General features: G+C 37.5%; 1 protein-coding gene across 8 annotated transcripts in view; it reads left to right on the plus strand.

Moving 5' to 3' along the window:
* FHOD3 (formin homology 2 domain containing 3) overlaps positions 1-25,653 on the plus strand; it is a 366,964-nt gene that overhangs the window by 319,965 nt on the left and 21,346 nt on the right. For 4 of the 8 annotated variants that reach the window (XM_088171487.1, XM_088171447.1, XM_088171465.1 and 1 more), the window contains 6 exons: positions 3,701-3,820; positions 4,298-4,459; positions 14,779-14,969; positions 16,535-16,727; positions 22,171-22,200; positions 24,756-24,927. In XM_088171487.1, the coding sequence (XP_088027613.1) occupies positions 3,701-3,820; positions 4,298-4,459; positions 14,779-14,969; positions 16,535-16,727; positions 22,171-22,200; positions 24,756-24,927 (868 nt within the window). The remainder of the gene's footprint in view (positions 1-3,700; positions 3,821-4,297; positions 4,460-14,778; positions 14,970-16,534; positions 16,728-22,170; positions 22,201-24,755; positions 24,928-25,653) is intronic. The other 4 variants (XM_088171498.1, XM_014887982.2, XM_088171476.1 and 1 more) reach the window with 1 other exon arrangement.

The raw sequence follows: 25,653 nt of genomic DNA on the forward strand, positions 1-25,653 counted from the left end.
AAATGCCTTATGTTTACCTAGGAATGGTTATTTAATGAGTTATGCAACAGTGGATTGATTTGCAGGTGATACTGTCAAGATTACTCAACCTTTACTTAATTTTCTTAGATGTTAGGACATGCAGTCACATGAATACTCAGGATTTTTTAATTGGAATGTTTTGGTATTAGCCATTTACATTTATGACTTCTATAGCAAAATACTTGTATCTGACATGAATACTGTTTTGCCAGTTTGTTTTGTTGTTTGTTATTTTCCACTCTGGTACAGCTATTTATTCAGCTTTGAAATTACCACAGGGCTAAAATGTAAGCTGAGTTCGCTGTAGCTATTAGTCTCTGGATATACCTAGAATTTCTAGTTCCTTTCAATCAAAAAACAGTATTTGAAGCACTGCTAAAAGCTAAAAAAATTCTAAGCGTTTTCCCTTTGCCACAAAATTAGTTAATTTATTACCAGCTAAAATCCATGTAGAATGGATGCTAGTACAAAATGTTCGAATACTTACATTACTCAAAGAAGCAACAACTGTAGTGAAGACAGAAACAACATTTTTATCCCTGTTTGAAGGTAGATAGGACTAAGCACAGTACTTAGCATAAAATGGTAGAGGAAATAATGTGATAACTGTGATGAGGTATGAGGAGCACATGAGAAGCCCAGCAGACAAGCACAGATAGGACTGACAGCTTGGGTCTTGGGTGAGGACTAAGGAACAGGATCAGACATCAGGGGTGCAAGGGACAGTGGGTGTCTCCAGTAACAAAAGATTAAGGTTTAAGTTCCAGGTAACCAGTAAACATACATGTTATTTAGACCAAAATAAGATACTGTGATATTCAGTTTTAAAAAATTAAGTAATTTGCATTAGTGATTATGACAATAAAAGAAACCCTTGAACTGCTAACATTCTTCTGTTCTTGAAACTATGTTTTTGCAGAAGATCTATCTGCAAAAGGGCAAACCTTTCATGAAGCTTAGGTCCCAAAATCACTTAGCTCCACAGCTTTTTCAATTGTTTTTTTTTTCAGTCCAGCATTTGCTTGATCTTTTCTTTTAAATCTTACTTTGTAATAAGGAAAATTCATAGCAATTCAGAATACACTCATATTATTTACCAAGTCACACATATATTTTATATAAGATATGAATGCTATTATTTCCATGAGGCTAGAAGTTTTATATGGTCCCTGTTACCTACAGTGTGAAATACCTTAGTTATTGGTAAAACCAGGGTTTTCATACATGAGACTCTTCTGCTAACCTGCCAAGAACAGAGTTCTGCCTAAGTAAGTCTTAACTTCATCTCTGACAACCTGGAAGAACAGAACATGAATTGTTCAAGAAATGGCTTAACTGATACATTGTTTATGCTCATGAAAAGCTTTTCAGGCATAATAAGAGAAATCATGTTTCTTACCTTTAATTTAATTAACTAAAGCAAGTCAGGATACATTTGTAGAGAGCATCCTCAGACTGCCAGGGTCTGAAGTGGATGAATAAATACTCACTTTTTGCACTTTACAGAAAATTTAAAAAAGAAAAAACCCTTTCCAAATTATTTGCTTGATAATGTGTATGCTACTTTGAAATGTTAACTTAAATGCTTACCAAGGCTCATTAGCAGAAGAATAATTTCTCTCATCTTTCTTTTGGTATCCTAGTTTAAATGCAGAGACAAAAGAAGTTTTAAAAATTGCACTGTTTTACTACTCATTCCTCATATGGAACTACTTATGATGCAGATATTGTCAAATTTTATTATCTCAAAGGGAAATTAAAGGTCTTTTAAAAAGGAATAGAAACTGATTTTTTTTATTAAGATCACTGCAGACAAATATATCCTTTTTGCTGACAACTTAAAAGATCACAAAATTAATATAAGCAGGTGCAAGAAATGAGAAAAGTGCAATGAGTTGAGTTCATTTGTACATGTACAGCAAACATTTATCAGGTATTATGAAGTGTCTTTCAGACAGAAATTCTGGACCAGTCCTCAGATTTCATTCAAGCCTAATTTTTAGCTGAAAAATAAAAACATGGTGTACAAGGATATGAAATAGCTTTGCTTTATATATCTGCCCTTGTTAGGTAGAATGTGAGATTTATAGGAAGCAAGAGTGGGTAAATTGGAAAAAATAAGAAATTTCTCTGATTGTTCAGTATCTTACACACTATTGTTTTTTAATCCTACAATAAAATAAGAAATAAAGAGTAATTATAAATGTTATAAATGTGTACTATATGCAAGAAAGTCTGATCTCAGATTACTTGTCTAAATACCTAAACGAAGAGCTCGCTATGGCCTGGTTTGGAAGCTTCTTATACCACCTTTTTATTCACCTGGAGTATGTTTTAAACTAGTCTTTTAGGAATGTTTTTCTGAAAGGTTGAACATTTATTTAAATTAAATAGTTCAGAAGCCCATGTTTACCACAGATTCAGAGCAGTTTGAGTCATCCCATAATGCAACAAAATGAACTAAATCAACTCTGACTTTAAGGCAACTCAAAGAATTCTGTGCAGCAGTTTCATTTTCATTCACTTTGATAAGGTCTTGGATTATTTAGCACCTCTCCTCTGATGTATAAACTACTTAGCTCACTATCTCATCTCTAAATTTGTCTTGAATTTACCGTGTTCTTTTCAAGAGACAAACTGTTCTGCAAGGACTAGAAATGTGTTTCATTCATCTTTTATGGTAAAATATCATTACAGTTGTTGAAGGAGCCCCACTGCATGTCTCCAAGAAATTCTCAGTTACTTTGCCTCTCGGTCTAAAATAGCAGCTTAATTTTGGCTTCCTGGCTCATAAAGAGTATAACAATTTGGGAAATTGGGAAAAAAGTCTCCCTGCCCATGGCACAGGGGTTGGAGCTAGATGATCTTTTCCAACACAAACCATTCTATGATTCCGTGAAAAGAATGCTGCTCAGGGATGCTTAGAATGGCATTTGAAGATAGAAACAATGTGAACTGTGCATACAAAATAAATAACCCTGGGCCTCACACAGAGACATAGAAATAAGTTCTGTCAACTCAATTACCCTCACTCTCTTGCTTTGAACTCTCTGGTGTAGTTCACTTCCTGAGGTAGTGGAACAGAATTCATGATTTCAAGCCTTACCAGTATGCATATCTATACTCAGATAACATGTTTGGATGGAAGATGCATTAAATTAAAAGATTTAAATGAGACTATTTGTAAAGCTTGATGTTTACAGCAGATTTTTTTTTTCAGTTTTAAATTCTCACAAGCACAAAACCATATCTAAAACACAGAAGTGGCCATCATTTGAAGAAAGCTATAGGGTCGAGCCACAAATGTTAAGTCAGCATTTCTATTTGTTGTTCAAAGATTAGAAAAATAAGTTTTTAAGAAGTTTTTTATCATTTAGGGCTTGGGTGTGTTCATGCATTTAACTGAAATGCAGCAGCATTCTCCTGTTTAGAAACACAGGATAGTCCCCAGGACAAGTAAGACAATTGCATACATAAAGGAACAACAGTAGGAAAATATTTTATGTACTTTTTTTGCTGTCCTTGCATGTGATTTATTAGCTGGAACATGGAGGAAAGCCAGCACACATGGCCGGTTTACACTCTGCAAGACGCCAGTTCAGGAACTTTTTGCAGTAATTAATCTAAACCATAGAATTTAAAACTAACCTTCACTTTCTTGTTTCTATTCTTATGGTAGGAAGTTGCAGAACCACTGCTAGACCTGAAGGAGGGAATGGACCAACTGGAGCACAATAAAACTTTGGGATTTATCCTTTCTACTCTGCTAGCCATTGGGAACTTTCTGAACGGAACCAACGTAAGCCTGATGTCCCAACTTTTCCCCTGCAGCTTTTTCCTTCAAAAAACCAGAAGTCAAAACTATTGTGAAAATTACAACTCACTATTTATTTTGTACCAGAAAAGTAATTTAGGGAATAGAACGTGCTTTTATTGTGTGTTAGGTTGTTCTGTGGTGTGTTGCCTCTTTTTAGCATAATCTGAAGGAAATGTGGAGCTAAGCACTCTTCTAGTATAACTCCCTAAAGTGTAGTGTTGATGCTTTACATTCAGTGTGAGAACTGTGTCTTGGGTCATTTCACTGCAGACAGACTGATTTTAGGCCTAGTCTTCAGCAAGTTAAAAATTAATAAAAGCAATAAGTTTTCTCTCCTGTAGGATTCTTCTTTTTTCCCCTCTTCCCCTTATTGGTCATCATTTTTGTCTACTAATCTGCATGGGAAGGAGTAAGTATTTTTATTTTTAATTTCTTCTTTTTTTTTTAATCCCTTAACAGGCCAAAGCTTTTGAGTTGAGCTACCTCGAGAAGGTTCCAGAAGTCAAAGACACAGTGCACAAACAGTCCCTCCTGCACCACGTCTGCACTATGGTGGTAGAAAAGTTCCCAGACAGCACTGATCTTTATTCAGAGATCGGGGCCATCACTAGGTCAGCCAAGGTATGTCCAGTAGGTAAATACATCTATGTGTACATTTTTATAACACCTCTTTGAAGTGAAATATTTAAGATTTTATTATATTCTTTGATTTTTTTGATCCTCCCTGGTTGCAGCAGTATTTATGAATGTGTGTTCATTGTGTCATTTGCGTTGAATTTCAAAGATGCCAGTACTACCTCTTGTGAACTTTATTTCTTTCTGTCACAAGGTTCCCTCATCAGTGCAGGTAGCTATTGGTTATGACAGCCATTTTAATGTTATATAAATTATTAACATACATAACTATTAGGAACTATTTTCAGGGTAAAACTTCATTTGATCAGTATCTTCAAATATATTTATTCTGTGGTTTGGGAGAATCTCTGTTTTTAAGGCACATGCCTGATTGTATTTTCAATCCAATGAAAGGAATGGGTTTTTTTACTAATAAAATTGTTTCCAGAATTAAAGAATCCTTTATATACTTGGTTTGAATACAGAATGGCTGGGATTGGGTTTTGAGCATCTCCAGAGGAGGGGACTCCACAGGCTCTTTGGGCAGCCTGTTCCAGTACTCTGTCACCATCTAAGTAAAGTTTTCTACATTTTAGTACTCCTTTGCTGTCCTCCTCTTGAAAACAATGTTCATGGTTAGGTGTTAGGGAACATAAATAGAAATAAAGGAAACCTGTGGCAGCAGCTTTTGTCGAAGAATGGTAGTTCCCTGCTTAATGCACAGGTCTGGTCAATGCTTGATGCTGTAATGGAGATTATTTATTACTGCTGTGAGCAGGCATGATAGGAACACTGTAAACTCACTCTTAAATCTCTCAGAGTGTTAGATTTTATGAATAACCCTTAAAAATAGTACATTGCTTGATTAATGGAGTGAACATGGGAGATTGCAAACTTAAAGATTCTCTTTAGGCATCGTGTCTCATGGAAATGGTAATAATTACAGCAAATAATTATAGTGTCCATTTAGTCCAGTGTCTTGATTCAGACATTGGCCAATACCAGCTGCTTGACAGAAGAGCACAAGAAGTTTCTAAGGGGATGAAAGATCTCTCCTAGAAAAATGTTATTTCGTGAGCCATAATTCTCATTATGTGCATCAAATACAGGAATGATTTCTTTTCCAAAGGCCACCTTATCTGGATGTTGGGAGAGGAGCTGGAGAATGTGAGGCCAAACAACTCAATTTGCCCCCACAACCCAGAACATTTGCATAATACAATTATTTTTTTTTTAACTGCAAAAATTAAATCTTTTTTTGGCTCCTAGTGCAGTTCTTGCAACAATGAATTGATAATCTGGGATTTTCTGCTGTTCAATCTGCCAGGTTCAGGATTTAGTATCTGAATATACTGAACAGTCAAAATATTTTTTTCTCTCTAATTAACAATCACTTAGGTTGAAAGGATTTCTGGAGGTCATTTGATCCATCACCCTTTTCATTGCAAGACCAAATTAAACTAGGCTGCTCAGATCCTTGTTTAAGTCTTAAATTATCCTTTTATATCTTTTTTTTTATGAGACCATTTCCACACTTTTCCTCCATCTTACATCTTTAGAATGTGTTAAACAATAGTAAGTACATTATTCCAGCCTCTCCTTATGAAGGTCATATCTTACTTTGTCCCTTCTGCTACCTTTTGTTAGATGTTCTGAGGTTTTCTCTGTGTTCTTTGACTGCTGCTACCCTTTGGGCACGCGTTATCCCAGAGCAGTTCCCAAGGACATCCAGGCAGTCTCCTGAGCTGACAGGGCATTCAGAACTCTCAAAGGAGTCGGAAACTACCATGCACTGTGCACTTCATTGCAGTCTACAGCACTGACCATGATCTGCTGAAGAAGATTTACTGCTTATCTCTCAAACCCCTAATAATCTTCAGTCAGGACTAATCTGAATAATTTCCTGCCATCTGTAGATTTTACCCTCTGGATGTGCTTCCTTGTGGCCAGATAATTTTGAAATACAAAGTACAAACCATGAGACACCTGCTGTTAGCCCTGTCAACAAATGAGAATCAATGTGTATTCTTCTTTTCTTTTGCCCTCTTTACCTCACAATTCATAGGTGGTCTCCCATGAGGCTCTTGAAAAGATTTTGAAATTTAATCTTCTTTACTTGCTCTTATCTATTTCCTATTTTATAAACATTCAGAATATAGTGGTTATTTTTATGTATTAAGTTTCCTGTCACTCATCCTTTCAGCCAAGTTACCAGATACAGAATAAAATCTGGACTTCTGCATCAACTTTGATGCTTTTCTAGGGATAAGTAAAACTTTTGCTGTCCTTCGATTCTCTAAGCACAGTTTTACCAAGTACAGTTTCATATATATTCATACTCTTTTTAGCCAGTGGCTCAATTTCTTCATTTTAATTGATGTCAGAATTATTGTATTCTATTTGTTAACTGCTTGTAAGATACCATCTCTCTCCAACATGTGTTTCTACTAGTAAGTTTTCAAACCTTCCTATTAGTTCACATCTATTAAAAATATAATACAGAAAAAGGAAAGGAGGACCAGATTAGGTTTTTCCCCAACATCCTCTGTGGTGAAGTTGGAGGAAAAGAAGTCATCTTGCTTCCCTTCTCTAATTTTTGTCTTCCTCACTTTATTTTATCCCCAGTGATCCAGGACCTCCTACTTTTTTTTTTTTTTTTTTTAATGCCATAACGGAATTTGTGGCTTTTGTTTTATATCCTTAGATATTTTCTCTTTAGATTCCATCTCCTTTCTCCTAGTTTTCCTCTTGTACCGCCCGTGCTTAGGCTCTGGTTTATTGCCTTCAGTGAGTTTGGTTTTTCATGATTGGAAGATTTTAACTTCCTCTTAAGTTTTTGGTTTTGTTTTTAATTTGAGTGATTTTTACTTTCTTAGCATTTAGGTATATTGGTTTCTCATTTCCTGCGTCTTCTCTTTGCTAAGAAGTTATTTCCCTTTTTTCTTCGATTGGGATCAAGTTAATCACTAAGAAGAAGAATTACCACAAAAGAGAAGAGCTTTTGTTTTCCAAAATTCTCACCACCATGTATGGTGTTCTCCCAAGTGGATCTTCTATTTTTCAGTCATAGAAAGTAGAAGAAAGCTTAACCTACTGCTGTCACTTAAAAAAAAAATTAGGTCTAAGAGCGTGCACAGTCTTTCAGTCTGTGGTTTGCTGATCCAGTGGCCCTGCCCAAAGCGGACAAACATCTAAAAAGGCCAGACAAAATCACATTAAGAGAAATTATAGCCTTAACCTTCCCCGTGTTGCCCAAGGTCTCCCTCCTTGGGATGTTCCTGCATGTGTTAAACCACTGATGGATTACTGCAACAAGCTGTATTCCCACTTGATCATAGCTGCCACAAATCAAAGAGTTAGGATGTGGAAGCCATCCAAGCTGCCCTCTTCCAGGGAATGTTCACAGACAGGCAAAATCTTGGTTTAGGAAAGCTGACAGGAAAGGAGAACTAATATTTCACCGTGGATTAGGCTGTATTTTGAGCTCCATTTTGCCTACAAACATCTTTCAGAAACCACAAAGGCTAAACAATTTCCATCCTGTAGATAAACAGAGATGCCCCTTCCCCTGAAATGCGCATCATATAAGAATTTCCTGAGCATTAGTAAATGAAAAAAACCAAAAAACATAAAGAAAACAGGCTGCCCCACCAAAAAGGAGCTAGAAAGACCAGAAACAAAATGGTATATTTATTGCAAAACTTGTGGCTTTTTACTGAAGGGCTGAAGTCATAAATGGCACCAAAAAAAGGACACAAGTGAAAAAATTAGAGAAAAAAATAAAATTCTAGGTAAATAAAAGCATATATAAAGTCGTGCAGAGCACTGATTATTTAGTATCACATGATTAAAATCACTTGTCCTTTTCATTTTTTGGATATTTTAAGTTGCTTCTTTCGCTGAAGTTGTACCAGAACTGATGTACGTAATACTGAAGCAGACCCTCAGATTTCTGCAGTTAAGCTCGAGTGTTGTTCCTAGAAATTTCCTTAAGAAGCAGTTGCCTCAGCCCCAATACCTTCTCTGTTAGTAAATAAAAAATGGGTCCTTATTAAAAATGTTCATCTTCTCTCTCGAAGCCATAAATATTTCCTCTGTGCATCTGAAAGCTGGCCAGCTACATAGAGTAAACTATAATTGTCATTTTCTTCCCCTGATTTTAATTTACCTACAAGGTATCAAACTTCTGTCTTGTTTTTAACCCCTGCAGCAAGACACTTGGGCACAGACACTCACAGCTACTAGGCAGTGGAGAAGCAGGCAGCTTTTAAAAATAAGAAATAGGAAATGTTAGCAACACAGGAGGGGCCGAGTATTGCTGATAGCAAAGAACTTAGCATGAGCCTAAGGCATACACAGGGGAGAAGGAAGGCTGCAGCTGCCTGCCCTCCAAGGACCTTAGCAGGGAGGCATGAGGAGAAAGGAGCTGACTGGAACAGAATTGACATTTGACATGCTATAGCTTCTGCCTGATACACTGGAAAGCAGAGAAAGGATTAAAAAATAAAAAAAGGATAGGGAACATCATGCTGCCTCCTGTACTCTCTCAGTGGAATTTCTCTTGTCTTGCTTGACAGAAAGTATTTGTGTGTAGTTATCATTCAAGTATGTTTTCCCTACATTATTTCAAACAAAAATAAATGCCAGAAGTCAAATTATTTTCCATGGAAAAAGAAGTCCAGGAATGTAAGGTTTCTTGCAGTCATTCCTTGTGATGCCAGCAGCTGCTGCAGATCCTGGCATGAGTTAGCAGGAGCAGAGGTGAAAGTAGAGCAAGCAGATCTTGTTGGCAGCAGGGCATACTGGGGCAAGGGGAACGAGCTTCCATGACAAATGAGACTTTGAGGTTGTGTCTCAAAGAGAGCAGATGAAGTTTAGCACATGTGCCTGATGGCACTGTGATGTTTCAATAACATTCCAGGTGAAATGACTGCAGGAATTGTTGCAGGTGACACAACACCATCTGAAGGGACCTATGTCACTGCTGTGTGGTATGGCTCCCCTTTGTCCCAGATTGTAGGAACTGCCATACAGCATCTGCAAATGATCCCATGTAGTATTAGGTCCCATTTGGATATTGTTTAATGAAGTAAAATGCAGTAGAGATGTGTACATAATTGGGCAGACTCATCTGGTCATACCTCAGTAAGCACCTCTGCCACTTCTGTCCTTTAATTTTTTATTAGTGGGTTGATTCAGGTGTTCTCATTTCCAAAATTATTTCCACAGGATGCCAACTCTTACCCTAGAATTAGAAATGTCTGAGCAGAACCTTCTTTATATATTGCTTGCTTTAGAGAGTTGGCATCTATGTGGCTTAAAATGCATGCCCAGAGTGTGCAAGTCGGACTAACAAGGGTCTTGGGATAATTCTTGTGACACTTGGTGAAGGAAGCCAGTCTGGAAATATTAGAGGAGACAAGAGTTTTGAACATATGCCACAGAAGGTCGCTGCTCTCAGATGACAGTGTGTTTGCAAAGAGCAATTCTCAGAATTTCCTTTGGCACTGAACCAACTCAGGAAAAGAGGAAGATTTCATGTTCCCTGCCAGAACGCATCCCTGTAATAATGTGAGAATGAACGGTCTGACCCTAAATTATAAACAGCTCAGACTAGACTGTGGTCTGCTGCAGAAACTATCTTGAACTTTGAAAAGAGAAAGCTTGTGTGTGGTTATGTATATCTTTCTGTGAGGTACAATAAAATAGTTGTCATTTTATTGTGCATTTAAGGCAACATGTCATTGTGAAAGCATCAATCTTCTCTTAAATGCACCTTGTGACTAAGATAAAAATGCAGAGATCCAGGTTTTCCTTAGAAAATAACTGGATTTTATATGTTTACCATTAAAAGAAACAAGCTATAGCAATAAACAATAGAGTATCAAATAATAGAAATCTTATACAAACATGTGGAGGCTATGTAATAAGTTATTCACTGGCCTTCCAACAAAATTTTGGATACAGTGATTTTGAAAATAAGTGCTTCATCAGTTTCCTTTCATTTACTTTTTGGGGCTTTTTGCTTCAATCTAGTTGTGACATCTTTGACCCTGTTGAAAAGCTGAATGTCAGCACAGGAGGCAGGAAACGTGAGTGTATTTAGGTGCAGCATCTTTGACTTTAGGATGGTTTTGTACTTGCAGCAGTGGGGGAGCTTAGCCCAAAGACCAGAGGAGATTTAGCTGGAAGAGGAAACGTGTTTGTAGAGCACATTCCAGCTAAGGGAAAGCTGAAGAAAAATGACCTCTTAGCTCACAGTGGCTGTAATTGTTCACGGTGCACGGCAGTGCATACCCAGAGTTGTATATGCTGCTCTGGGGAATATATAGTGGAAGGCACTTTATTTCCCAATGTTACCTCAAAGCAGCCATTCCTCTCTCTCCCAGCAAATAATAAAATGTGCAATTCCTGTGTTGCCATGAGATATTCATGGCCACACAGAGGAATAACATCCCAACCCAAAGAGCATAAAGACTTCCTGATCCATGTCCTGCCTGAATAATTGGAGCATGATCTTGTATTTAATGAATGAGAAAGTTTTAAACTTATTATACATGTGCTATTGAATGGAGTTGAACTTGAAAAAAATAGGCCTTGTAAGGACCAATGTTCAGGGAACTAGAACGAGCAGGGAGATAAATGCTGAGCTGTTTGATGGTAGTGGCAGTTTTTGAGTCAGGTGAAAACCAGTGAGAACTGCCTGGGAAGGAGGTGTGTCATGAGGTACTGAATTCTCAGACTAGTGGAATGAAAAACTTGGTAGAATTCTTTTTTATTTTTGTTGTTTATGGCAAAGTCATCTGCTTCTATGGTAGCAAGCAGTAAATAGTGACATAAAGTGATTAAAGTGAGTGTTGTTGTTTCTGGCATGTGGTTGGAAGGTTTTATCCTTTGGTCTGAGTAATTTGTGCAAAATATGGTGGTGTGTTAAATTGAAAAATAGATTTTTAATTCTATAGTTGCCTAGTACTGAGTTTAGGGCAGTGGTTTGCTGAGGCTGACTCTGCAAGGCTTTTGTCACATAAACTTGTCTTTGCATCCTGTTTGCATATACTGTCTCTGGCTACTCCATATACTACTCCTGGCTACTACTGTCTCCTCTCTGATATAACAATGTCTACTAGGGCACTTTCTCAGAAGACTGCACAGTGGGCCTAGCAAGAGATTTCACAGATACCAACTGTCCTGAATATTTTTTAGCTAGTGTGATTGTGAATGGAGAGGAATCTGGCCAGAGAAAGGAGGAACATATCAAAAATATCCCAGAACCATTTAGAAAGTTGCTCTTTCTAAATTGGCTTGCAAATTAAAATAAACATTTCATAGTGTTTGAAAGAAAGGACATTCCTATTTTGCATAACAGCCTAAGACTACTCATTCTTTTTCCAGCAGAAAGAAAAAAGTATTAATTTAAAAAATTGTAGTAGAAGGTAACTATGCAGGGCCAGCAAGCTGCATGTTTTTTGCACATATATGTATCGAGGGAGAAAAATAATGTATGTTTCCATCTTCCTCCAAATCCTTGGGCCAGATACAACATCTGTACACTACTGTCAAGCAAGAAAGATGTAATGACTATTTCAGATTACTGCTTGCTTTTATTCAGTGGAGCATAGTTGTAAAATAATGCCACAGCAATTCTTATCTGAGTACCTCCTATGCTGAGCTCTCCTGGAGCCACAACTCACCTGAATTCCTTCTTAGTCCCACCATGACCATCCAGCTGCAGGCAAGAATTGGTGCATCTTTCCTTTCAAGAAAGAACAATAAAGAGGATCCATGTTTCTCCACTATAATACATCATTAATTCCTTTAGTAAGGTGTTGGAAATAAGCACATAAATCACAAGGGGCAATCCATGCTTCCTTGGCAGTGCTGTGTGAACTGATAAAGAGGTAGTATTATACTATAAATGCTGTTTTATGTTCTCTTTATGTGTAATATATGGATAATAGTCATTATTACTCCACACAAGTTTTTGTTCTCTTTATCATATGAACACATGACTGGAGATCTCTTGTAGTTGGGATTTCTCATCGCTCTTACTGTTGTTATATTTGTATATAACACCCTAAGCAGAACCACAGACCTGGAGCAGAGTGAAATGTAATGGATTCTGTGTCTACACACAAATTTGGCACTGGTGAAATAGCATTTCATAAAGTGGGTATCAGCTGGGGTACCTGATTGAAAAACTGGAACTTTAATATTTCACAGGAGATTTTTTCTGCGAGGATATTCCTTTCTGTCCACAAGCAAGTGACCAAACACTTACAGAGTCGACAGACAGAGATTTCATGAAGGTTTGGCACATTCAGGTGCTATACAGTTTGCCTTTCGGGAATACACAGGTACATTATCCTGTAGTGGAGTTCCTACTTTACTCCTTCCAGGAGTTTAAAACTTCTACTTTAGCACACCAGTGCTCCACAGAGGTTTATTCCAGGAGAATTCAGGTGGTGTTCTTCTTACTGCAGTTTCCTTAGGACTTCCACAGAGGACAGAATTTTTGTTTGTGCTCAAAATAACTCGTGAGTGTCCCTTAACCCAACCTGCCAGCCCCCATTCCTGCTGGTACTTCCCACTCCTCTGAATGTGCTGACTGTTGGCAGATTTTGAGGGGCCAGGAATTTACCATGTTACCCCCAGATTTGTTGTTCTCCAAAGATATTTCTTGAACCACTACAGGCCTGAACATCAGAGCTTTCTGATAGATTAAAACTCATTCTATCAGAAAATGCCATTAATTTAAATTTCTCAGTTACAGAGGCTGAGAGGCTTCCTCAACCCGGTTGGATAATTCTTACTAAGACCTAAACCTTGGATTTTTTATTTTTTTTCCTTAACAGGAATGTTAGTATTTTTTCCCCATGTGTGTTTTAGCTACACCATCTGTGGAGAGCAGCAATGTGTTTATCATCAACAGTGAAAATACTGACCTGGAAAGGACTTTCTTTTTTTTTAACATATGCATTGATATGGATATAAGGAAAGCAAATACCCCACAGCTGCTCCGCCTGCAGGGCTTTTCTGAATAGCAGAGTGGATCAAAGGATGTTTTTATTTCCTTGAGAGGAGGAAAAATTCATCACTTTATAAATCACAGCAAAAACAAATCAAATCAATACCAGGAGCTTTTTAATAATAATTCATTTCTTATGGCTATTCTCAGTATAGGTCTCAGCAGTGGATGCTGCACACAGCTAAGAAGAATGAAATAAAACCTGCCTCTGACACCAGTTTTCATTTAGCATTAAGGAATTAACTGGGGTATGAGACTGTAACATCCCAAGCACTGATGTGTTTAGAATCTGAGAGCTAAGTCTGTATTTTATAGCTTGAGTTCATCTGAACTGTGAAGTGGTATTATAAAATCCTTTCTTCCTTTCTTCAGAATTCCAGAGCATGTTAGGTAGTTTTATTTTTCTTATCTGTTGTGTGCTGTGGCTGGGTCATTGATGCACTTTGTTGAGTTGTTAGCAAGATGTCCTGAGTGTCTTCTGTAGAGTATTGCAGTTTGAACACCTTTTTTGGTTGATGAATAAAGGAGAAGCTCTCCCTCACCTTCTGTGGAATGTGTTGGCTTCTGTCCTGATGAATGTTACTGTAAGGTGCAATCATTTATTTTAACTGTGTTGAGAGACTTTCAGAGTCGTTATATGATCTCATTACGAGCCAGTAAATTCGTATTGTATATCAAGGGATGAAAGTTAGTGCTGAGATCACTAAATAACACATACATTCAATAGAGCTTTAAAAAATTTTGGCCCATGAATTTTGTGATTAGAACTAGATCATCTATTAACAAGTCAGTGCATGACTGGGGAATAGATCCAAGTGCTTCCTAAAATGGAGAATTGTTGGCGGGGTACAACAGTGAGCAGTAAACAGGGTATAAAAAGCTTTGAGTAGTAGAGAAAAGGATTAAGAAAAAGAGAAAGTTTTGTATTACCTCAGAAAGAACTGAGTCATGCAGTTGCTTGGTGCAGACATGAAATTATTAACAAGGGAAAAAACACATAACAATATTTTATTGTCCCTTCTTTAGCTGTTAGGCCTCCAAGAATAAAACCAAATATATGTGTATGCATATTTCTTTGTTTTCAGTTTTCCTTACTATCATTACATGCCTAGACACATTGTGATAGTGAAAGCTATTTTTTTATTGCTTTAATAATGATTAATCATGTGAATTGATGTTGTGCTGCTACTATTTTGACCCTTTCATACACACAGATAGCATTGTGCACAGATATCCAAGTACACAACCGCAGTGTTTTCACTTCAAATGTTACCTTGTATTTTCCTTTGTCTTTTTTCAGGTTGACTTTGAACAACTTCAGGAAAACTTATGTCAGATGGAGAGACGGTGCAAAGCATCATGGGATCACCTTAAGGCTATAGCAAAACATGAAATGAAGCCAAGTCTAAAGCAAAAAATGTCTGAGTTCCTTAAAGATTGTGCAGAAAGGATCATAATCCTGAAGATTGTTCATAGAAGAATAATTAACAGGTACAGAATTTTATTGGTGACAGCAATACCTTGATAGTAAATGACTTGATAAAATTATAAGTTATGACATCATAAATTTGTGTTTCATAAGTATTTAATGTCCATTCCTGCAAGGAATGTTGCTGGTTGTATGTGGTGTATACTTTTTTATAGTCTCTGTTGAAGAAAGATCCCCACTCCAGAAATTTCTATATTTTTGACTAAAAAAAGCAATCATCCAGGCAGTCATTCGTTCCCAAGGTGCAATAACTGTGTCTTTTGCCTCCTAGTCCCCAAAAGGTAGCAGCTTTATAGTTAAGTTGATAGATTTTCTGTTTTATCCCTCGGTTTTATAAGAACGCTTGGCTAACTGTCTGATAAACTAGAACAGACTGTAGCAAAAAAATGAAGTTTTATTGACAAATTTATCATATGCAGAAGCTGAAACCAGTCTTGTACAATGAGTTATTTTGTGGGCAAAACCACTCCTATTTGCAAGATCTTCAGTTATGTGTTTTATTCTTATACCAGCTGAAGGCAGAATTAAGATTTCTCTCCTTAGAATTTGCAGTTGAGTTTAATGAAATTGTGAAAGGATTTCTGACTTCTGGATAATTTCCAAATTGCTGTGGTCAGAATTAAGAACTGGATTCCAAATGATCCCAAATTTGTGGGTATACACTTGAGAAGTTGATTCAGCTCTTTTATTTTTGTAATGACTTAGGATTTATGCCATAAGTAAGCAGAAATTCCAATTGAAATGGAAGGGAATTAATTCATTGGTTTCCTATTGTGTTTATCATACGCATTGTGCAAGTAAGAAAAATATCAACTTTCTCCTCTGACACCCTGCAACTGCTATGATAGTTCTTAAAAATGTTTTCATATACTTGCATCTTTCTAGGATTGGGAAGACTTTTTGTCCTCTGGGATGTAGATGCAGTTAAAAGGAATTCCCATACATTTTTACATATTCAATATACTGCTGTAAATCATGAAATATAGAAGCAATAGTAAAATTGCAAATAGTGCAAAAGCTCTGAATGCCACAGAAGCAATAAAACTGTGAATTGAGAGTGTCCCAAACTAACGTACTTGGTAGATAATATAATTTTATGGTCAGTTTCATGAACCAGAAATTCTTTCCTTCTTGTGTTTTCTAGCCTGTAAATCTGCATTCTTCTTGTCTAGACTTTGCCCAACATCCTAAGAGCCTCTTTGAAGTTACTTAATACAAATAAATAGAATTGAAACTTAATAAATATTTTTTCTATAACTGAAATGAAATTGGTCATTCACGTGCCAAATTAGTCATATAAAGTGATGGAGTTCCATAAACATTTTATCTCCTACATCAGCCTGGGAAAGTAGACTGGGATGAAGTTATCATAGGCTAGGCTTTCATGGTTTTAATTATAAAACATACCAATGTTATGCAAAGCATCCATGAAAATTCTGTAGCACAAAGGAAATGATGGGAGCTATTCAAGTAATAAATGGATTCAGTGAAATATAGGGTTGTTGTTTTTTTTCCAGGAGACCATCAATAAAGATTTTTTTCCCATTTATAATTCATTTTTTTCCAGGTTTCACTCATTTTTGTTATTTATGGGCCATCCTCCCTACGCAATACGTGAAGTCAATATCAATAAGTTCTGCAAAATCATAAGTGAATTTGCTCTGGAATACCGCACCACCAGGGAACGAGTTCTGCAGCAAAAACAGAAACGAGCTAACCACAGAGAAAGAAACAAGACCAGAGGGAAAATGATAACAGATGTAAGTGGCAAATGGTATCTCCCATTGCATGGATTTTTAAAACTTTCTTTCACTGAATATGGTATATGAAGTGTTGTTACTCTCTTTATTTTTAGAGGTCCTTGTGCTGTGAGTAATGAACTTTCCTCTCTTAGACGACAAAACTTTAAGTCCTTGATTGTGTATATTTTCTGCTTCATAAAAATGTATAGGACAAAACAAACTGAATTTAATTATCCAGAAAGAGCTTCTCTGTGTGCTGCACAGTGTCCAGAATATCCAGGAGACATCAGGAGCCATGTGTATCTGATCAGCCAAGAATATGAAAAAGGAAAAAAACCCCTAGAAATTAGACTCCTTATTGAGAATATAATTTAGATGATGAATCACTGTAGCCATTTAAGTGATGCAGCCCAATTTTAATGGATTTTTTCCTCAATCTTTGAATATTCTAATATAGTCCTGAGTCTTGATATTTTATCTATTTTTATGTGTGTGTATATATATATATATATATATATATATATACACATATACATATATTTCATGTGCATGCATAGCAATTTCCTTCTTAACTTTAAAGCACAGCCCAGCCAATTTTTTGGTAACAGACTACTTTGGAATTCTGCAAGGATGGACAAATTTATGTCCACAGTAGGTGTTTACTCTGCAAACGTTTTGACTGAAGGTTGCATACTCATAGAATAAATTAAACTAAGATTAGTTTTCTCAGCATAATAGGTTTTTAAATCTCCTTGAGTTTTTTATATCATCTTTTTTTTTTTTTTTTTTTTTTTTTTTTAAGTTGATGTAGTTTGGCTCAATCCAAATAGAGTTTTAAGAAGTGCCAGTACTTAATAAAAGTTTCCAGCTGTCTCAAAAATCCAAATCTGGAGTCTCGATTAAATGCAAGTGTATGAAGCTACCCCTGCCTTTGGCATGAAAAGCTCGAAGCTGATTACAGTTTTATGGCTCAGGCAACATGAATCAATATAAATATATAAATATATAAATACATATATATGTATTGGGACTGACATGAACTGAGATTGTATTTAAGTCATTGACTCATGATCATTTGTAGATCTTTCCTGGCAATATCCTCTTTACATTTGGAAATCTGCCCTATCTAGAGAAAATGTTAAACCTGCATTATTATCAAAGGATTTTTTCTTTTGGTATAGTCTCAGGTTAAGGAAGAGGCTCTGATTTTATACAAAGGATATTATATAGTCATACAAATTTTCAAAACTATCACTGGAGAAGTGAGGCCACTTTCTGCAATTGCTTCTCCATTTTCCCGATGTGTTAAAAAGGAGCCAAAGGGCAGCATTAACCAAAGAGTTTCGTAAATTAAAATTTTCATTCCCTCACATAGCTTTGACACTTTTTACTAGTTTAAGCAAGACTAAGATGTAAAGGAGTTACTGTTTTCCTACTGTGTTCCTACCATAAAATGTAATGTTTATGTATTATCTGTCCAGAATAACTGCTGTGACAGAACAAAAAGCTTGTCTATAGCCTCCTGTTCCTGCAGAAAATGCAAGAGGGAAAGGAGTTCTGGCAGCTGGGTTCAGGAAGCAGAGAAATGGGACTCTTTCAAACCAGAAAAAGTCTCAGACTTGACAGGGACTCGGCAAGGAGCAGAACCAGGGACAATGGCCATTTCCTGAACGTGGAGGGAAGGCGGTATCAAGGCTTTTCCCAGAGCAGTAGTATTATTGGAAGAAGATCTCTTGTTAAACTCAAAATGGTGTTGAGATTTGGCAAGAATTAAATGCCATCTGATAGCTAGCGTTACACCAAAAAATGTCTTGCATATCTTAAAAAAGGAAGCATACTTTGCCTGTCACTAATTTATAATTACAGGACAGTCCTATTAGCTTGAAACCAAAAAGCCTGCACGAGTAAAAACCAGCAGTTTTTACTGCCCTTAGAGAAATGTTCTTTAAGGGAGTTGTTATTAATGTAGCCACATAGTTATTTCAGAACTTAGCCAAATCTCTTTGACCATAGCCCAGTAATATGGCCTCATTTACCTTTTATTTGAACTGCAGTATATATATGGTAAAACTGAATTGAAGTTGCATCAGACTATTTGTCACGGCTTCCTCTGACAACTTCAAAGTTATATCTACCTCAGAACAAGTTTCCAAGTCAGCAGGATGGAAGATATTTATGTGTGAAGAATGATGAAAATGTGGAATTTTATTGTAGTTTTGTTTTGGCTGTGACTTGTATCTGGTCTTGATTTTCTTAGTGTTTTATATTTGAAGGCTTGGAAAGGGGAGATAGATCAGTTAATGCATTGACAGTAATACACTGGTTACAAAATACTGATAGAAAAAAGTTGAGATCTTGACATTGGGAAAAAATTCTTTGTAGAAAGTGATTATAATACGCAGTAGCCATATGGAATTTCACTTTCTGCTTTTGGTGACCTAAAAGTAATGTGCAGTTATTTGAAATTTACCTCCCCGTCCTTTTGAAAGTTTCCTCAGAGTCTCATTTTTATCACCTCACAGTATACTGCTTTTAGGCAGATGAAGAGGGATTTTAACAAAAGCAGGAAAGGAATAAACCAGAACCAGCCCAGTTCTTAAGGAAAGGCCTGTATCTCTTAAACCTTGTCCCCCCTGCAGACTTGGAAGGCAGAGGGATGCTGGCTCCTTGCATGGAGAGTCTGCTGGCTCTTTGCATGGAGAACTTGCATCAGCTTCAACAACTACTCACATGGAGTAGGGCTGAGGAACACAATGGGGAATATTTCCCGTCTTTCTTTCAGCCTTTTACCACAGATATCTTTGTGTTTATGTGTTCTTTAATAGCTGAAGTGGACCAGGCACTGTCAGTTTAAATCTTGGTGAATGTTGTGTGGAGAAGAGGGATAAGGAAAAGAGAAGAACAGTGCTTTGCCACAGTTTCACAGGGAAAATTGCCTATCCTCTGTAACCTTATATCTGGCTTTAGCCAATGATAGCACTGATTTCAGGCACTCTAAAAATAACAAGCAAGCAAAATAGGGAAGAAATGTAATTATAGTGTGAGCTTTTAAATTCTTTTTAATAATAGTAGGTAATATAAGCATCTGTCTCTCAGATTTATGAAGCTGTGCTTTTCACAATACTTAAGAGTTTCAATTCCAAAATTGCTATGTAATAGACATAATATTTTGAAACAGCAAATCCACTGTGCAGAAATGCTAGCCTAAAGGAAAAATGTGAGGGCAGGAGGAAGGGAAGGAGGGAGATCTCAAACTGTCTTGCAACATCCTATACTGAATGGCAGAAGAATCAAATGGCCTTTTTTCCTTCAAATTAGCATTTGTGCCTACAAGTGGTATTCAGTATAGCAATGTTCTTTCAGTGCTTTTTGATAATATTGCATGTTTAAAAAAAAATCTTATGTATTGCTGTTTCTTAGTGTTTCTATAATGATGAAATGAAGAAGGAAATACAAGGCAGAATGTACATGTAAGAGTAAGAGTAAGATTCCCTTGTGAAACAAGGTTGATTTATTTATTTTGCAGCTTTTACTCCTGTTGACAGTATTTTCTACAGGCAAATGCCTCTTCAGACATGGAAATATGAAGGGGGTGGTGAACTATATCTCCTGTGCACTGGAGTAGCTTTGGCTATAGGACAGTGATTCTAGGAGTGAGTGCTCTCCATGTGGAGCAGGAGGGAGAGAAATGGCAATGCTCAGGTACGGGAGATGAGCAAAGTCAAGCTAAGAAGCGACCTTGGAATGAGTCCATAGCAAATCACTCCTAGCTGGATTAAATGGGCTGGTAGGCCAGCAGCTGGGACTTGACCCTGTAAAAATCGAGCTTGGCATAAAGTAATACAATAATACTTTTGTTTGGAGCACAATCTTTGTAATGTGTCATTGCTACTACTTTACCTTGCCCTGACTGCCTTTTTGTATTGTTGAGCTTAATTTGCTCTCCTGCTGCCCTTTGCTTATTAGCTGGATGTACAGAATGATGTGTTGGATTAGATAGATAGATAGAATTAGAATATAAGACTGTTTGTACTTCCTCTTCTTCTTTCTGTTTCTTACTCATGACAAAAAGTGAATAGTGGTCCTCTTCAGAAGAATTGCTTTATGGAGTGACTCTCTGCCCCCCGGGGGATGGAAAAAAGACAAACAGATAATTTTAATGCAAAGGGAACATACCTGCTATGGTCCCTGTGCAAAACACACTGCCTGTGTTTCTGTCAGTACCACTGTGTCTAAATTAGAATAAGCATTCTCACTCTTTGCATAAAACATACCCTTAAAAAGTAATGTTAATGTGCTGCTTAGCAGTCATAGCTAATCTTCTTATGGAGATTGTGCTGCAACTAAACTGAGGGCCAAAGTAAATCAGGCTCTCATTTTTAATGATGAATGTTTCTGGAACAGAATGTATCAATCCCAGACAGCAATCAGAACTGAGATGGAGATAAGGTCAAAAATGAGTATTTATAACACTAGGGAGAGGAATACTATTGGTGGAATTTTTCTTCTAAAAAAAAACAAAACAAAACCCACAAATAAAAAAATGCATAAAATTTCTGGACTATGTTTGCACTTTATAAACAAACTGAAAATTATGGAAACAAGGAGCCCAGATACTTGAGAAGCCATGTTTTACTTTGGGAAACTTCCATGTGGGGCATCTTCTAACCCAGTGAAGAATTCCCAAGGCATTTCAGAATACAGATCTAAATTGCTAATTCCCTGTAAATCCCCAAATTTAAGAATACTCCATATCCCACAATATTTTTCTATGTCTGTGCATTTAATATAGTGCAACCGTCAAGATAGTTTAAGATGCCTGCTGTCACAGAGGGTGAAAGCCCTGAATAACAATGGATGATTGATATACACTCTGATTTCCAGGATCAGGTATCAGGCAGCTACTGAAGAACTTTAAGCATTTATTGAAAGACAACCCAGCATTTGATTTGAGTGCTCTGTTGAATTGGAAGTTGAAAAACCCCAGCTTAAAAAAAAGAATTAAAATAAACACTTAAGTGTAGAGAAAAGGAATTGCCAAGAAGTTGACCTATGCACTGAGAGAAACTACAGCCAAGACCTCCCTGTGCTGCACAGAGTTGGAAGAAGGAGGAGTTCCTACCTAGTGTCAGTTTCCATGGGGCAAACAACCCCGTGACTCAAGGGAGAGAAATAGGATGGGTTAGGGATAGTTTTGGTTCACCATTTCTGTAAGGAAATGTCAGGAAATTTCTACATACCCTATTGGCTGTGACAGTGTGCTCTACACATAATCAGCTTAAAAAAAAAAAAATGAGCAAGCTGATTGTCTAAGGAATGAATTCCTTCCGTGTCTTCTATTTTTATGTCGTCCTATTGCATAAACAGTACCATGGTTACCTCTTACTCTGTCATGGTTTGACAGTGCTGTCTTTCCTAAATCTTGCTGTTTGTCCTTCTCCACCTTGTCCTTTGTTTCCAGTGGCAGACCGATGAAGAAGAGGATGTTGAGGTATGGTTCTCTGAAAAAGCATGTCATCCCATGTCTCCTGTGTGCTGTGATATCTAATTTCTAACTCAGATAGTATGGACTACTCAACTCCATCTGCTCAACTGGAACTATGAACCATGACATATTTCTCATACCTTTTTGTCTCAATCATAAGAATGTGTTTTTATAGTCAGCTTTAACCATATGCATGCCTGTCCTCTTGAATAAGGATATCCTTATCTGAGGGCTTAATAATTTTAAGTTTCCTTGTTTCTTTTCCTTACTGTCTGTAATGTACTGCAAAGTATCCCCATTACTCAAAGCATCAGTGATCTAAATGTTATGGGGACCATAAATTACTTTGGCTACAGATTACCAGGATAATTTCATACTCATTAAGCTGTATAACCCCACATGGTATTATTTTATAAGTTTTCAAAAGCTTCAAGATATAGGGATTTTAAGCAAATCCTAACTGTTTGCCTTGCTGTATAAATAGAAAACGAGACACTTCATTCATCATAGAGATGAGCCATAGAGTAGTTCATGTAGCTATCATAAAGTGCTCCTGAAGGTGATGTTCTAGCTATATTCATAATAAAAGTTTATTGATTTGAGGAGCATCTTTTTTGCTATGCATTTTTTATTCAGCATTAGAGCTTTCTTCAGTTGGCTGAACATAAACAGTGTGGCTTCATGCTCACTGTTTCATAGATGGGGTCATTTTCTCAACAGGATGGGGTTTGGGCAGCAATTTATGGTAACATCTGAAAATTAAGGAAATTAAATAAAACTTTTGGCTCTAGCGCTTCGCCCCCAGTGATGGTTTGTGCTGTATAGCTTAGGGCATGGAAAGAAAATTACATGAATTTGCCTGTTTATGCCAACATGTAACTAACCTGTGTGAACAGGAACTAACAGTTATGTGAAGGCTTTATCCTTTGGATTTTTTTTTGAGATTGTATTAATTAGCTGAACAACCTACTTTGTATAAGAGAGTAGTCTTAATGCAAAAACAGCATGCCCTTTCATAGGAGTTTTTCTCTAATATTTTTCTGTCTCTTAATTTCACATGTGAAACTCTAGCACTTGCATACTTTTCACATCAAAATGTTGCAAGCTAATCTTTTAACAAGAAAACAAACTTCTAACTATCAAAAATAGGTTTCATACTGATATATTTAGCTCAGTGCCTTGTAGGGATTATTGTTTTGCAACTCAGTTAACTTGCTATCTTACCCCAAAAAGTCACTGTGTTAAAATAGAATCATCTTATCACCGGTTGCCAGATTATACATTTTCAATTTGCAGTCTTGACATGGGGACTTGATCAAAGCTCTGAAAGTAGGGCCCAGTCTTTTCTTTCAATTTGCCATTCTCTGACAGAAGGGCTTTGCAGGTTTGCATCCTTTTAACTGACTGGCTTGATATCACCAAGTGAATAATTAATGTTGTTTATTATGCAAAGGAAGAAGAGAAGGCAGCACTTGTCCTTTCATCTGTGCTGAATTAGAGTAAGAAAGATTAAAAGGAAAAACAAAACATATTTTGGTGTCTGATGCTGGACTGATATGAGTGAGAGAACTGAGGTTTATTATTATCTGTTGATGCCTGTTTGCTGTCAACAGGGTCGGTATTTCCTGCAGTCAGGGCTGTATTTTCAGTGTGCTTTGACCTTTCTGCAGATAAGAGCATAGTGGCAAATACCAGCATCCAAGCCCTTTGGAGGCAGAGTCTGGGAAGGGAGAGCAGCCCAGCAATGCAAGCCTTTCTCCTTAGAAAGTAGTCACTTCTGCTGCTCCCACCCATTCCTAGGTGGTTGGTTGGGTCACTGGTGGGGCTGCTGCATACCCACACTGTGTGCCCAGCTAGTGTAGCTGCTCTTGTTCATGTGGAGGTGACTGGGAAGCAGAGGGCAGACTCCTCAATCTCTTGTTTGTTCTTCTGACTGCAGTTTTTGTGTTTTGGCCATAAATAATTTGTCTCAGTGCTTTGGGACCAGGGACTTTTTAAGAGTTAGTGGTAATGTATATTAAAGCTACTTGTAATTGTAAGATAATTGTGTTTTAGAGCAGTTTGAGTTTTCTGTGCAGCAAGGCAAAGAGGTAAGAGGGAAAAGTGTCTCTTCCTAGACCACTGTCCACATTTTGCCTTGCTACTGAAAGTTGATTGTACAGGGAAAACTGCAGTTTCTTTTTTCTCTTGGGTCTCATGCTGTTCCTCTCAGCATTATGCCTGACCCCAGATCAGGCCCAGTCTGGATTGAAGATTTCAAAGCAAGTCCTTGCTTTGCACCTTTTACTCTCAGACATAAGGTCAAAATTACAAAGCTCGAGCTAATGCATCTGTTTTTCCTCTGACTGTGTCTGGTCCCTGCTGTCACCCTGTTTCAGGTTTATTTCTGGTCAGAGGGAATGCTCTGGGAGAGGAGCAACTGTTGCTGGGCTCTTTTGGGAAGAGCTGCACTCCAAACCAAGCCGGGGAGGATGCTTCTTTCCCTTCAATTTGCAATCGAGCCCCTGGCCTACTGTCCATGGTGTTCTCAGTTGAAACAACAAATCCTTTTCCTCCCGCAGTCCGGCAAGTTCTCCAGCAGCTCCCCTCCCTGCCAGAGCCAGCCCCAGGGCCTGCAGTACGCCGAGGATGCTGCTGAGCACGAGAACATGAAGGCAGTGCTCAAGACCTGCTCCGTGGGCGGTGACAGCACCATGGCACTCGGCGTCCGCACCCGGAGCCGGGCCAGCCGAGGTAAGCGACAACATTTCCTCGTGGCCACATTTCTTGTGCTGTGGTAGCCACGCAGTGGCCCAAACACGGATCATGTCTCCCTTGAGTAGCACTTACAGCTGCAAAGGTGGAAGGGGAAGGAGAACATCCCAGTGGTGTGTTCATGGTAGAAGTGATTTGAGGCGTGGGATGAAGAAGAATTTTCCTGAAGTTTCAACGCAGCCAGAATAGGGGTGTCAAGAGTCCAAGCCTGCAGAAATTTTCAATTCTCCCTGCATGATGATGGTGACTTCCCACTAACACCCCAATTCATGCTCTCATCATGAAAGCAAAATGGGCCATCTGGAGAATCCAGGATGTGGTTTTCTCTTTATGTTTGATAGAAGCAAGTAGAAAGTAACAATTCAAATTCAAGTGAAAAGACTTTGCGGTATTCTGTGAATGACTGGGGAGAGACTGGGAGAAAATATGTAGGAAAAAGGTGATGTGTCCTTTAACCACTTCCCTGCTGAACTGCAAAGGTAATGAGTACTTGCTTTTGTCTTCCCCTCACCACTCCCATACTTGCAATATATGGAAGATGGTTTTGGAGTAAAGATGATACACTAAAATTCAAGTCTTCATTTTCTTTTCTGGTATTTCTTCTCTTTCATGTCTGGATATCGTACACTTTCTTGATACTTTGGGTTTTTTTTAATACAACTGATAACACATCCACAGCATCCAATTCTAAGTCTGTGCATGTGT

Source organism: Sturnus vulgaris, chromosome 1 (genome assembly GCF_052056855.1).
Source record: "Sturnus vulgaris isolate bStuVul1 chromosome 1, bStuVul1.hap1, whole genome shotgun sequence".
NCBI classification, from domain to species: Eukaryota; Metazoa; Chordata; class Aves; order Passeriformes; family Sturnidae; genus Sturnus; species Sturnus vulgaris.